The 13,015-nt window shown below is 38.3% G+C and overlaps 1 protein-coding gene across 1 annotated transcript in view; it reads right to left on the minus strand.

Annotated features, from left to right (window-relative positions):
* Positions 1-2,459: 2,459 nt before the first annotated feature.
* GLT1D1 (glycosyltransferase 1 domain containing 1) overlaps positions 2,460-13,015 on the minus strand; it is a 55,255-nt gene continuing 44,699 nt past the window's right edge. Inside the window, exons 11-12 of the mRNA XM_086474338.1 lie at positions 9,568-9,666; positions 2,460-2,606 (exon numbers count right to left, since the gene is read on the minus strand). Of these exons, the coding sequence (XP_086330464.1) occupies positions 2,460-2,606; positions 9,568-9,666 (246 nt within the window). The remainder of the gene's footprint in view (positions 2,607-9,567; positions 9,667-13,015) is intronic.

Here is a 13,015-nt window from a genome sequence, read left to right on the forward strand (position 1 = left end):
CACAAGCCCATGTGATAAATGATATCAAAGCTGAATGCCCTTGATGGATGAAGGCTGCCTCATTTGATGACTGTAAAACAGTCCTGAGGGTTGATCTCACACTATTTTGGTTGTTTTCTTTTTTTTTTTCCTAATGCATACATTGCAGAAGGGTTGTTTGTACTTCTAGTATGGTTGTCACATGCAAATGAGCATGCTGTTTCCCAATTGCAGATTTCATATTTATAGATTAAATACAGCCTGAAAAATCGTATGTTAATTACATTCTGAGGGTGTAGCAGAATTTCTCACTTGAACGTGTTTTGTTTCGCTGGAAATAGCGCAAATTCCAGATCAATGTATTTAGTTGCTTGAAGCTTGATAATAAATATATCACACTTTAGAAAAAGCTTTCTAATCATTACTGTTACTAATCACTTACCATAAGCTCAATGCTTAGACGTCTAGCCCACATTATGTATTTGTTTACTTATTTTTAATAATCTGTATTTCTCTGAAGACAGCCAATACTATAGGAAGGGGGGGGGGGGGGGGCAGGGGAATGGCTAAGGATCAAAGCCAAACAAGCAGATTATCAGAGACACTGGCAGAGGAGATCTGTGAGAAGATGTCTGGAGAGGAACAGGACCCCCTGCAGTCAGCTCAGTTAGCTATCAATGGCCTTTTTTTTTTTTTCTATTGCACATAAAGGTCCCATACCACATATGTCACGCTGAAAATCCATGCTATAGGGGTTCCTCCTTTAGTACAGTTTTCTGTGGCCAAAAGACACACTGCAATCCCACGAGAGGCCCTTAACAGAAATGTCTAAATAAATAAGGCTCCTCCTGAGACACCAGGGAAAACCCAAACAGTTGCAGACTTAAAAACTGTTCAGTGGTAGATGTTGGCTGGTGGCTTTTAAACTGAGAACTAGCACAGATGTACTTACATCCCAGCATGTCAAAGGACATACCAGAAATATTTAGGAAAAATGTGCTCAAAAGAGAGTGTAGCAATTCAAAGGAGGCCAGTTTTGCCCTTGAGAATTGCGTTATCAAAGGCACAGTGAGCAGAAGCCCATTACAATAAAACAGGGGAAAATTTTGGAGAAGTCAATATACAACATTCAAATTACTTTCTTGTTTACTGTCCCAACAGTTGCAAAATACCAAAAATAGACAGGAAAGCTTAAAATACACAGTGAACTACATTATTACAAAGAAAAGTCTGACACAACAGCCATCCAAATCAATAGAACACATCTCACTGGTTCTCACTGGGGGCAGGATCAAGCCTACACACAGCAAATAGAGTTTCCTAATAACAACTAGTTAAAAATACAGCCCTCTTTGTCTTCTATAAATGTAAGTCCTTTGATGACCAATTACAGATTCACAGATATGTCCATAATCACTGGGCTGGCAGGAATGTTTAGTATGGACTTCAAGCACAGGTAAGTCTCACTTTAAAATAGCCTGCTATGGTATATAGCATACATTCCAAAAGCCATAAACAAGAACGAACAGTACCAAAATACATAGTAAAGTGAAAATACCTTTTTTCCTCTTCATCCCTTTTTACAGGTCTCATAAATCTTTTAGTAAATAAGTAAATCACAGAGGTACCAAGAAACTGGCAAACCAAGAGGTAGTTTACGTAACAAAGCATCTCCATCTGCAAGCACGTCTTGCTGCTGCAGGCAGCATTGTGCAGTTCTGGAAGGTGAAGCCCTGTACAGCTGCCGGGTGCTGTGTCAACCCTCCTGCTCTCCCCCCAAGACCCAAAAGAAAATGCAGGCATGGGACTGTTTGGCCATATCAGCTTATCTGAAAGCAATTCAGGTACTTAGAGGGCAGTACAAGACATGCCCTGTACTCCTTACTTTCCCCAAACATCAACACTCCACTTGCTTTTTTGGCCCCCACATCACCATGCAGTCAACAGATACATTGATCTTTCAGTCTTAAAAAAGCTTTCATCTTAATTTTATACTCAGTTTATATAATTAATCTTGGCTTTATGAACACGTATGTGTGTGTCACAGGTACCTGACTACATTCAGATAGGTATAATTGGAAAGAAAACTGCTACTGCAGTTTGGTTAGGATGCCACATGATCAGAACATCTGATGTAAGCTTTAGGTGGTGGAGTGCTCCACTGCACACAACACATCATCCTCCCTTTGAGGCCTTACAACAACAGAAACTTTGTGTCTGCTCAAGGAGTATATTTCTCCTATGTGATCTTACAAAATGATACTGGTCTATGATGAAACAGAGACAGTGTGCTGAATTAGATAAACTTGATAGTTTAGAGTAGCAGGCAACTCCTGTGATGTTGGTATGTTTGAATAGAACAATGATGCATGTCTTACTATCTCTTCTAAAAAGAAGCCAAGAGAAACCCAAATCTAATCACATATCCATCATTAAAGTGCTCTACATAGACTGCTGGGTATCAACTGTAGTTCTGCAGTTCACTGGAGTCTTAGGACAAGATTCTGATAGGCTTTTCTTTCACTTTCCCATGAATGATGTTTCTTCACGTAGTCTTTGGCCCTTGTTACAATATCTCTTTCCATAATGGGGTCATTCATCAAACTCTTGGACAGCACAACAAACTCCTAAAAAAGATAAAGAAAATAATAAATTAAAAGTTCCTTGAAGTTCTAGTGATACTGAAATAGGTTGTACCCATATCTTGATTTCAGTAAAGCACTTCAACTGTGAGCCAATATATGAAGTTGTTTAAAGTAATTTTTCAAGGTCAACTACCATAGTTTATGTATAAACAATGATCAACAAATAATTATTTTATCTATTATTTTACACAGCCCACAAATTAAGACATTTAAAATCAAGGACAATCCCAAGAGCCTTGAGACAAATATGACCAACAAATTTAATGCACAATAATTGTTTGCCTACCCAAGTGTTAGAAAACCAGGCTGGTTATAAATTAAATAATTCACCTGGTCTCCTGGGTGGAGGTCAACCGGCATCAGATGTTTGATCTCAGCTCAGCTAAACTTATATCTCATTGCTGCTGTGACATCTTTAGTTAATTTTATGCTAAGACTAAAAAAACCTCACTACATAAATATAGTCACAGTATAAAGATAAGAGCAGGCATGCAGCAACAAGCTCTTCTGGAGTAGTTGCACCTGGGCAGTTACAGATACAGCAGTGTTAGCTCAACAAGCTCCGCAAAAAAGCCATATATGAATTTCCTTTAACTTTACTGGGCAAAATACTAGACCTCATAGATTACAAGTATTCCTTTGCCTGCTCCTCTGCTACTCTAGTTTAGTTCTAGAGGAGAGAAATTGTGAACTTCAAACATGTGAAAGGAGATTTGATGTCTGAACTAATCTATTCTGAGAGGTTTGTCTAGTTTTCTATCAAGAGACAACTTCCAGTACTTCAGCTTGATTACAAGTGTGCTCAGATCTTTGCAAAACAGTGTTTTGGTTCAGCTCAGAAAAGCAGATAGCTGTTGTGTCAATGGGAAACTAAGATAATGCATTACTACACAACTGGTAGTGAAGATCAGTGCACAGGGATGTGGGGGAAAAAACGGATAGGAGAAGGAGATATATCATTTACACAATCTGTCAGCTACGAAAGGAAATATCGCAAATAAGACCAGAGTTCACATCAACACTAGGTTAACTAGCAAACTATACTTGAAAACCTAAGTACACAGTGTATATAAATACATACACAGATACAAAACCTTTGGCTACCACAGAATCAATGTTGCTGTTGTAATGCAAGCGACGGCTATGCATAATACATAACTATAACGTGACCCCTGGGAAACGCTGATACGTGAAATCACAATGAACAAGTTATAATCACTGCTCTGACTCTCACTGACAAGACAAACTATCAATATATGCATCGCTGCCACGAAACTTAAAAAGTCAGTGATGCACATCAGTTCTGTTGGAAAGGTTTGTAACTAGGTAATAGAACAAGTTGATTTCATATATGCATATTAACAATAAGCCCTTATTTTGCATAAAATGAGTACTGCTTGTAATCTTTGCTCTGTCCACACAGCACTGAAAGAGCAGCCTCTGGGATAGCCCTGAGGGCCACACGCTTCCTATCCAGCCTGCTTCCCACCCACAACTACCCCGCACTCAGGCATGTGCTAATTTAACTGGTGCGTTCTGCCCCGCACTCGGGGCCCGTGCGCTCTGAGGAGGCTGTGTGTGACACTGTGTGCGCTGACCGCCGGTGAGACCGTCCCCGAGGGAGACTGGGGAGCCCGGGCTCGAGAGGACCCTGCGGCTGCGCCTCTCAGACACTGCAGATACAGCCGGTGACTCCAGCTCGAGAGATATGTTCTTTCCCTTCCTCCCTGTCTGCCAAGAATACAGAGCAGGGAAGGTGGGAAAGTCTTACATGACTTATGCTGGCTTCATCCAATTGCCTGTATAATCACAGTAATAAATACTGTTCACACTGAACTACATTCCAACTTTAATTTTATGCTCCTGTGGAGGATTTTATTTAAAGTAATGTTTAAAAATAATTTATGTAAATTACCTAAGAACAGAAGCAGCAATGTAACATTTCTTGACAGGTAGTCCTATTAGCATTCTTTTAAAATCTGGATATAGAGGACAAAAACTTGGAAACATGTAAATGATAGAAGAAATGAGATCCTTATTCACAGTTACAATACTTAATGCTGGGGATAATTTCAAGAAAATGCCAAACTGAGTCCAAAGCATAAAAGTTAAGAAACTGCAGGAGAGAGAAAAAGCAAATGGAAAAGTACCAGGAGATGGAGAATAAGGACTTCTCAGCTTTATCCCTACTTCTCCTACTAATCGAATGTGACCACCTACAAGTCACTTGCCATCTGACTGGAAGCCAATGGGAAGATTCACTATGATTTATCTGGGTTCTGCCTCATACCCTTCGAGCAGCTGGCTTAGCTTGTTTTCAGTCTTGGGTGCTCAGCTTCAGATAGCAATAACTTCATTTTTCAGGTGTCTCCCTTAACTACAACTGACTTGCATTTCAGCTGTCGTTTTGTGGTAAGTCTGAAGCATGGACTCCCACTTTCAGAATGCAGACACTCAAAACTCAGAGCACTTTCAGAAAATGGAGCATTTAATTTTTCTTTTCTAGAAGCCTATGACAGAGAAACTACTTAGAGTGTGGTGACTGTTATGCTGTAATATTTGTGCAAGCGATATTTGCACAAATATTTGTGCACTGTCATGTCTCGTTGTAGATGCGAAGTAAGCTTCACTTTTGGTGAGAGGGGCAAAATTCACTAATTACTTTTGAATTATCAAAGATAAGGGTATGTGCTTCAGTGGACAAAACAAAGGAGGTGATACACACTCTAACTTACTACTTGGGGTACATCCATATTTCTAATAAGCCTTTTGTTCACCTACAGAAATTGGTATAATTACTATACACGCTACAGAAAAACACAGTGTAAAAGTTGAACCTCAGTAGTTAGCCAAAACCCATAAAAAAAAGGGGAGAAGATAACCTTATGTACATCCAGAACTGGTATTATACATGCCCTTTCTTTGGGTAGTACTTCACTTCAAACACAGGCATTTTTCAACAGCAACATCCATAATACATTTTTTTCCTAGTAAATTGACCAATCATCTTTAAAGAAAATGTCAGCTTCTCTATATAGTACCTAAAAGAAATTCTGTACAATATGTTTTAGAGACCCAGAAATACAGGTATGTGGGAGATAAAGCTACAAAATGAGTGCGCTGAGTAAAAAGAATGAATATTCCTTCAATTACCATGAGAACTATGCCGGTGCCACAGCTCACGCATAATGAAAATAAGATGCACGGTTAATACATTATTTATATAATGAAAGTAAGTCTGCAATTAAACCATTTCATATCAGCTTCAGCAGATAAAAGAACATGATTTTTAAACAACACAGAATCACCCCAGGGAAGGCAAACGCCGGATGTAAATTCAGAACAGCGACAGATCTACCTAGTGGCAGGGAAAGCTCAGAAGTTAGCTGGCACATTTGTGTACTTCACAGGGAAATGGGCCAGTATTTCTAGGGGAGTATAAACAGTGATTGCTGGCAATGCCGAAAATTGCAAATTAGTCTATTCAGGGTGAAAGTTCAAAGGGCTGAAAACTTTGGCTATATGCTGGCTTGAAGCCCTGGCAGAAATGGCATTGACCCAGGTTTAGGCAGAGGAGACCACTGTGCCTTCGATGTATTGCTGCCCATACTCGGCTGAGCTGCGTTTCCCTCTGACCACTTCAAAAGTTGTCTCTGCTAACAGTAGTCTTTCCAGGTCCTGCTCTCTCTCAAACTCTGTTTATGCTTGGTCCCCTTCTTACTGGCTTTGAAGTTTATTTACCTCCTTCTGTTTATTTAGCTCCTTCTGTGAGCTTTTACAGATGCTGAACACATAATTTTGAAACTTAGGATGCTGAATAACTCCTTGCGCCTTCCCTTTTCACACGGTTTTGCATTATTTAGTGTCCTATTCTTGTATCTTATTTTTTTATTCCAGGCCCATTAACGCAATGTCAAATATTCCATAAACTTTCAAATTCAAGTAGTGGCAGGATCAAATCATGATTTAAAATAATATGCACAGATGATGTAGTATTAAGGACAAAACTTTTCATGGCTTTCACTTTTACATTAACTGTTTCCATCTGAGTATTATTGTCAGTGATTGGCAAGGCTTTCACTATTTCCAGGCATGAAGCCCCAGCCTAAATGCGAATGGTTAATGATGACTACAATTACGCACAAAATTTCCTATGTTCCTGTAAGCCACAAAAGCTCACTTTCAGCAACAATAAAAGAAGAAAACCAACAGCACTCACAATTTAAAACAATTCTCATTGTGTAACGGTCAATTTACATTCCTATAATTTAGCTTCCAAAACATAAGGTAGTCCACAGACCAGACACAACTGCTCATATCTAAGCTAACCATATTGTAAAGCCTTCCCTCCCCAGATCAGTAACAGCTTGAAAATAAGCAATGCTTTCTACTCTTGACCTATGATACAGTCTGTATCACCACAACCAGACAGGGTCCACTAAACTTAGCAATGAAAATGTCTTTGACATTTTCTAATCTTTGGTGGTCCAGGTTCTTCAAGACAGAAACAGACTTCCCAGGCACCTGAATACAGTACTAATCTCTCTGTAAGATTAAAGCATTTTCCTTAACTAACCTTATGCAATTGAGGTTACAGCAGAAAATAGTTTACCAGATATTTAAGATGTCAAAGTAATCAGAGTAACAAAACCCAGAAAACTTCTTACTAGAACACGTTTTTTGTTCTCACTAGAACATACTGTCAGACTGAATCTTCTAAGGCAGTATTCAAAATGCCATGGGCAGACTGTTCCTTCTTCCAACAATAAAAATGAGGCATACCTTGAAACGGGAAGTGTTTTAACTTCATCGCATTTCTTTGATCTAATACAACTCTCACTCTCCGATAGACTGTGTACAGTGGTTTAAAAACTGCATTTGATATGGATGAGGAGATAAGGAACAAGATTAAATGGTTACTTTATCTTTAAAACCATTAAGTGGTGATGACTGGCATTCTGAGCTCATCTCTGCAAGAAGAAAGTTTGTCAACAACTCTACAGTGGGATTAGAGTATTATCCTGTAAACAAATATTCTCCTGACCCATTTGCAAACTTTTGATAGTTTATACATTATTTGACACCAATGAAAGTATAAAAGGGCTTTTATTAAATGAGATACAATTGCTGTTTTACAGAGAAAGCAGGGGTATTCCTTTCCTTTCTAAGACAGGGTAACTGCACAAACATTAGTGATTCCAGTACAAGTATTACCTAGGAGTATGATACCTAACATGGTAATGCAAGTTACCATCCTCACTTAAAAGATATTTTGTGGACTTCTGAGACAGAGTAACAGTGAAAAGGGACTCAAGAAGCAGCAGCAGAATGGGGGTGTTTCTGATCTTTGGCATAGCATGTTGCAGAGAAGTGAGCTCAGACAGAAAGGGTTCATAGAAACTAAGATGATAGCATTCTAGACAAATTTACAGCCTGTGACTCTAGTTCAGATATAAAAGATAGTCCTTAGCCATTTGTACAGAGCCACTGATGTCACTGGGACTACTTCCAGTGCTTAAAATTGCACTTTCTTCTAAGTGAGGAAATATATAGCATATTTTTAATTGATCTTGAATTCCAAATAAACACGTGGAATGTAGGATGCTTGGAGATCACAGAAAAGGCTTCTTACAAGGATGCATGATGAAGCTAATTGGGTCTGGTATGAATAATGTATTTGAATTCCAAGCCAAATGAAACCAGCATGTTGAGGGAAACAAAGAGAATGTATCAGAATTAATATCAGGAGAGCCATCAATCTGTGTGTTCAACATCATCATATATCCTTGAGGTTCTGAAGAAGCATATGGACGTCTATGGGCTTTTTGCAGGGAATACATGTACAAATAATTCTATAAATAGCTTTACATCTCAGCCTCCACAGCCTGGAATTACCCCATTTCCAAAGGATAATGCAAGAAGAGGGAATACTTCCGCAACAAAATAAATTCCAGAAGTTAAGTAAGAATTTTTTTTGTAGAAACCATTGGAAACAAAGAACATTCCAGAAACAAAACACAAAAAAAAACCCAAAAGCCATGAGCTGCAAGAAGTTTTCTATTAAAAAACCTCAAAAACTAACCAAGAGAATTGACCTTCCTGAAACACAGCTTAATAGGACACATTAATCACACACTCCACAAAGTAAATAAATATGATACATTTTCTACTTTGCAAAATTATCAAACGGACTATTCTAGAAAGGTTTTTTTAATCTTGAGTTGGATAAAAATACTGAGGGAATCTGTGTCTGAAAGTCATCTTCCACAACATATACAAATTTGTTAACAGCAAAGCCATAATTCAGGAAAATACACCAAAATGAAAATTTCCAGCATTTAAATATGGGTAGGGTTCCTTCTTTCCCCACTCTTACTTATCTTCACAGAAACTCCATTCTAACACTTTACTTAATTTTACTCATTAATTATTTTCTGACTGAGCAATATATTGGACCTAACAATGCTTTATATTAACAATTACTGCTAGAAATTACAGATAATGTATTATCTAAAACTTCAGGCTGATAGTCCTCTTTTGCTTAGCTACTGCGTCTCTAATACGAGTTTGTATTTCAGTTATTACTTGAAGTGAAATATGACATATGCAGAGCATCTCTTCCAGGGTTTGCTAATGGAACCTTCAAAACTAAAGCGCAACAAGTTGATGAGAACCGAGCTCCATTCAGATGGCAGGCTCTAAAGCGGCACAGGCAGACAAACATTCAACAAGGCTGACACCTAGTAAAAGTACAGTGAACTGCAAAGTGAACGTGAGACAACAGCAGAGCTTCAAGAAAGGCAGTCTAACACCCAGGTTTTTAGGAGAATCTGAGAAAAACTGCTGAAAGGAAAAGCCAAGTTTCCAGACAGACACAAGCACATAACGGAAAATGAACCTAACCTTTGGAAGGGAAAGGTCTAAGGATTTGCTGTTTTCTTACCTGGGGATTTGAAAATAGCAGTCCTGTTTCATTATGTTTTATTATTGCTGCATTCCCAGGAATGTTCCTTGCCAGCACTGGAACATCTAAATCCATTGCCTAGAGGAATATAGAAAAAGGAAACAATAGTTATTAGGATTCAGGGATTTTGAGATGTTCATGACAATTTTAAAATGAAAAGCAGAAACAACAAAACAAACTTCTTTTCCCACTATTCAATTTTTTAGTTGGAAAATACCATGTCTGAGGTGATCTCCTATATGGAACTTCTCTGAAATATTTTGTTTATATTTTTGTTAGTCTTGTAACTTTGATCATGTTACCAGAAGCAATCAATCCACAAAGTTAGATGGCTGCTTCATCCTCTATTCTTTTCCACCTCAAAGTATGCAGTTTGTTTCCCACTGGAAGCTCCTGACATATAGCAGGCTTGAAGAGGATAAAATTAAAGTTCAGATCAAGGTTGTCTCTGTAACTCCTACTGTTATTGTGCATAGACAAGCAGATTAGTTCATAGCACAAAAAGCCAGTTCTCCCCAACAAAGTATCTGTTCTCTCATTCCATTAAAACACATTTTTCACAGATTTTCTGTAACATGTGCAGAACTGGAGAGATGTCAGCAGTTCAACGGCACTGAAAGCGACCATGGAAATCACTTGTCTCTTTCTCCTCAGTTCTGATTCCTATGGGTCATATAGGACTCCAGAAGGAGTTTTTCTTTTGACAGCATCTGTTACTATAGCCTGTCTTGGACTTTGAGCATTCAGGGATTGCAGGGAAGTATGCAGTGACGCAGCTTCTGACTGAACTATACCAAGGACAGGAGAGAAAAGATTATACTTTCAGAACACATTATGCTTTCAAAACATATTATCTACAAAGCTATTGGCATGGGACTCCTCGGAGACCATGGAATGCATCTGAAGTAGTAGGATTTGAGTTGACATAAATTATGGGCTAGTTGCTTGATGTATTTATTCATTTATTTGTATGTAAATGTATATGTACATGTACGTACATACATAAAAAAAGGAAAGGAAGTGTGGGGTCTCAACATGGTAGCATTTCAGGTTGCTCTGCAGGAGCAGAGATGCAGCACAGCATCCATTCAAAGCTAGTAAACCATTTCTGACACCCAACGTCTGTCAACTTTAAAAAATATGGCTTAGATTTTGAAGTAACTGATGTGCAAACCCTGGCCATGCAACTCTGTTATTCATGCATATCCTGATCTGAAACTTCAGTTACTATTGTTGATGAATTTGGAAGTCCTGAGATGCACCAACTGTAAAACCAGAAAAAAATCATATTGTACAATTATCACAGTGTCAAACAAGAGAAAGAAATTCACTCCCTCAAATCTTCAGTCTGTTTCATACTGATTCCCCGTCACTTCAGAGTGAATGCATTTTTAATTACTGTCATTACTCTCCCAGATGGGGAGCAATTTTTCTTCAGTCTACATGGCAAGAAAACAAAACTCCAAGGAGAAAACCATACTTTTCTATAGTTCAGACAAAACTGAAGACAAAAATACCCTGGCTAATAACATACAGAACCAATTATGTTTTGAACAGTGAGGGACTCAATAGCTTAAAATATCCAAGAGAAACACTGTTCAAATCACCACTGCAGATGCTACTCTGGACATAGAAATTCTATAGTCCTGGCACAAACACCTGCTTTGCAGCAGTTAGCTCTAAAAATAATAATAACCCTTAATGAACTAATTTGTTCCACACTTTGTATGAGAAACTACTGGATCAGCCAGAGGTAATTCAGACAAACAGATTAATGAAGTGAACAGAAACCAGAATAAATAAATGAGAAATATGAAAGCTACAGATCAGATTTCTGAATTTATCTAAATGTCTAAAGTTGTTGAGCTACAGCTTTTTTAAAAATACTTTTAAAAAAAGTTATTTTGGTGAGAGGAAATACAGGTTTTAGTCATCCACAAATTATTTTGTCATTTGCTCTGACTTCACTATTAAACAAAACGAATCTGTTTTCCAAAGGGAGATTTACAAAAATATACAAAGACAGTAACTGCTTATCAGTACAGCAAAGTTCATAGAACTTCAAAGTTCACCAGGAAATGCGAAATATCAGCACCGCAGTCTGCCTGACAGGTTTTGAATCTGCAGGTCGAGGAAGTTGCTTTTGGCTCTAATTACCCAACTATAGACCTGACACGGGGATCCCACAGAAGCCTCAACATCTCCAAGAGAGACAGAATTTCTGATTCAGCTCTTTTTCAGCCCTTCCTGTTGACAAGCTCAAATGCCCTTGTGTTCAGTCTGCTGGCTGTTGACCTCATTCAAACACGTTCAATGAGCAGGGAATGAAGATATTTTACTTGACCTTCTGAACTGAAAATCAAGAGCTTGATAGTTGCAGTGAAGTGTGTCAGCTTTCGTTGTCACCTGCCTAAGGCCCTCTCCTCATCTCCTTGTATTTCTCCTTCTAAAAACCAAAACTGTAAGAGTGTTTCAGGTCTGGCTGCTTTCCAAACAAGCAATTGTCCATTCAAGGGAAAGAGCATCATTACAAAAAAAAAAAAAAAAAAGAAAGAAAGAAGCAACCACACAAAACACAGCACAACCCACTACCTCCACAACTTGCAAGACAGTGAGGAGTCTGGATTTGAGCACATCAGATGCAGTGAGCAGTGGACACTGTGCCGTTGGGCTGCACATCGACAGTGATCATCAAACACGTGAGTGAGTGGCCTGTGGCAGTTCTGTGCTGGACTGTACCTAGTGGTGTGGTTGCACAGGCTGGCACAGTCCTGCTGTACTGCAGTTTAGACTGGACCGTAGCACACATTTAAAAAAAAAATAATTGCCTCAAGATATGTTCATTCACTTCTATTTCTGAATGCTACACAGTTGATGATTCACTGAAGTTGATCGCTAAGTTTGTATTTAATTTTCCATAATTTCTGAACTCTAAAGGGAATGCCATTTGTTCTGTCTCATAGAGTTGGAGGGCAGTAACTGCTACATGAGAAAACTTTCAGGTCCCAAAACACATAGGTACCAATGAATTACATCTACTGAAAGACGGAACAGATGGCAAAACACATAAAATGAGGGGCTGCCTTTATACCAGCTAGGCTTAAACAAATGGATTGGGCTGTAAATAATTACTGCATGAAGTGGCTTAGAATTTAATTTAGATACTTAGTGTATTTTTAAGCAGTAAAAAAGAATCATTTGCATTGTTGAAAATATGTATAATTTAGTGACCTAGGTTCCACAAATAATAGCATACAATAACATTTTAGTCCATTGGCCATCTGTTTTGTTACATTATTCTGACTGCAAATGTGTTTTAATGCTATTTCAGAAGGAGGCAGGGCGTAAATTTCAGCTTTGGAAGCATGTTACACAATAAGCATTTCTAACCAGCAGTATAAGGCTTATAGAGTAAATACAGGTTTTA

The sequence above is a fragment of the Leptosomus discolor genome, chromosome 16, assembly GCF_034619465.1.
Source record: "Leptosomus discolor isolate bLepDis1 chromosome 16, bLepDis1.hap2, whole genome shotgun sequence".
NCBI classification, from domain to species: domain Eukaryota; kingdom Metazoa; phylum Chordata; class Aves; order Leptosomiformes; family Leptosomidae; genus Leptosomus; species Leptosomus discolor.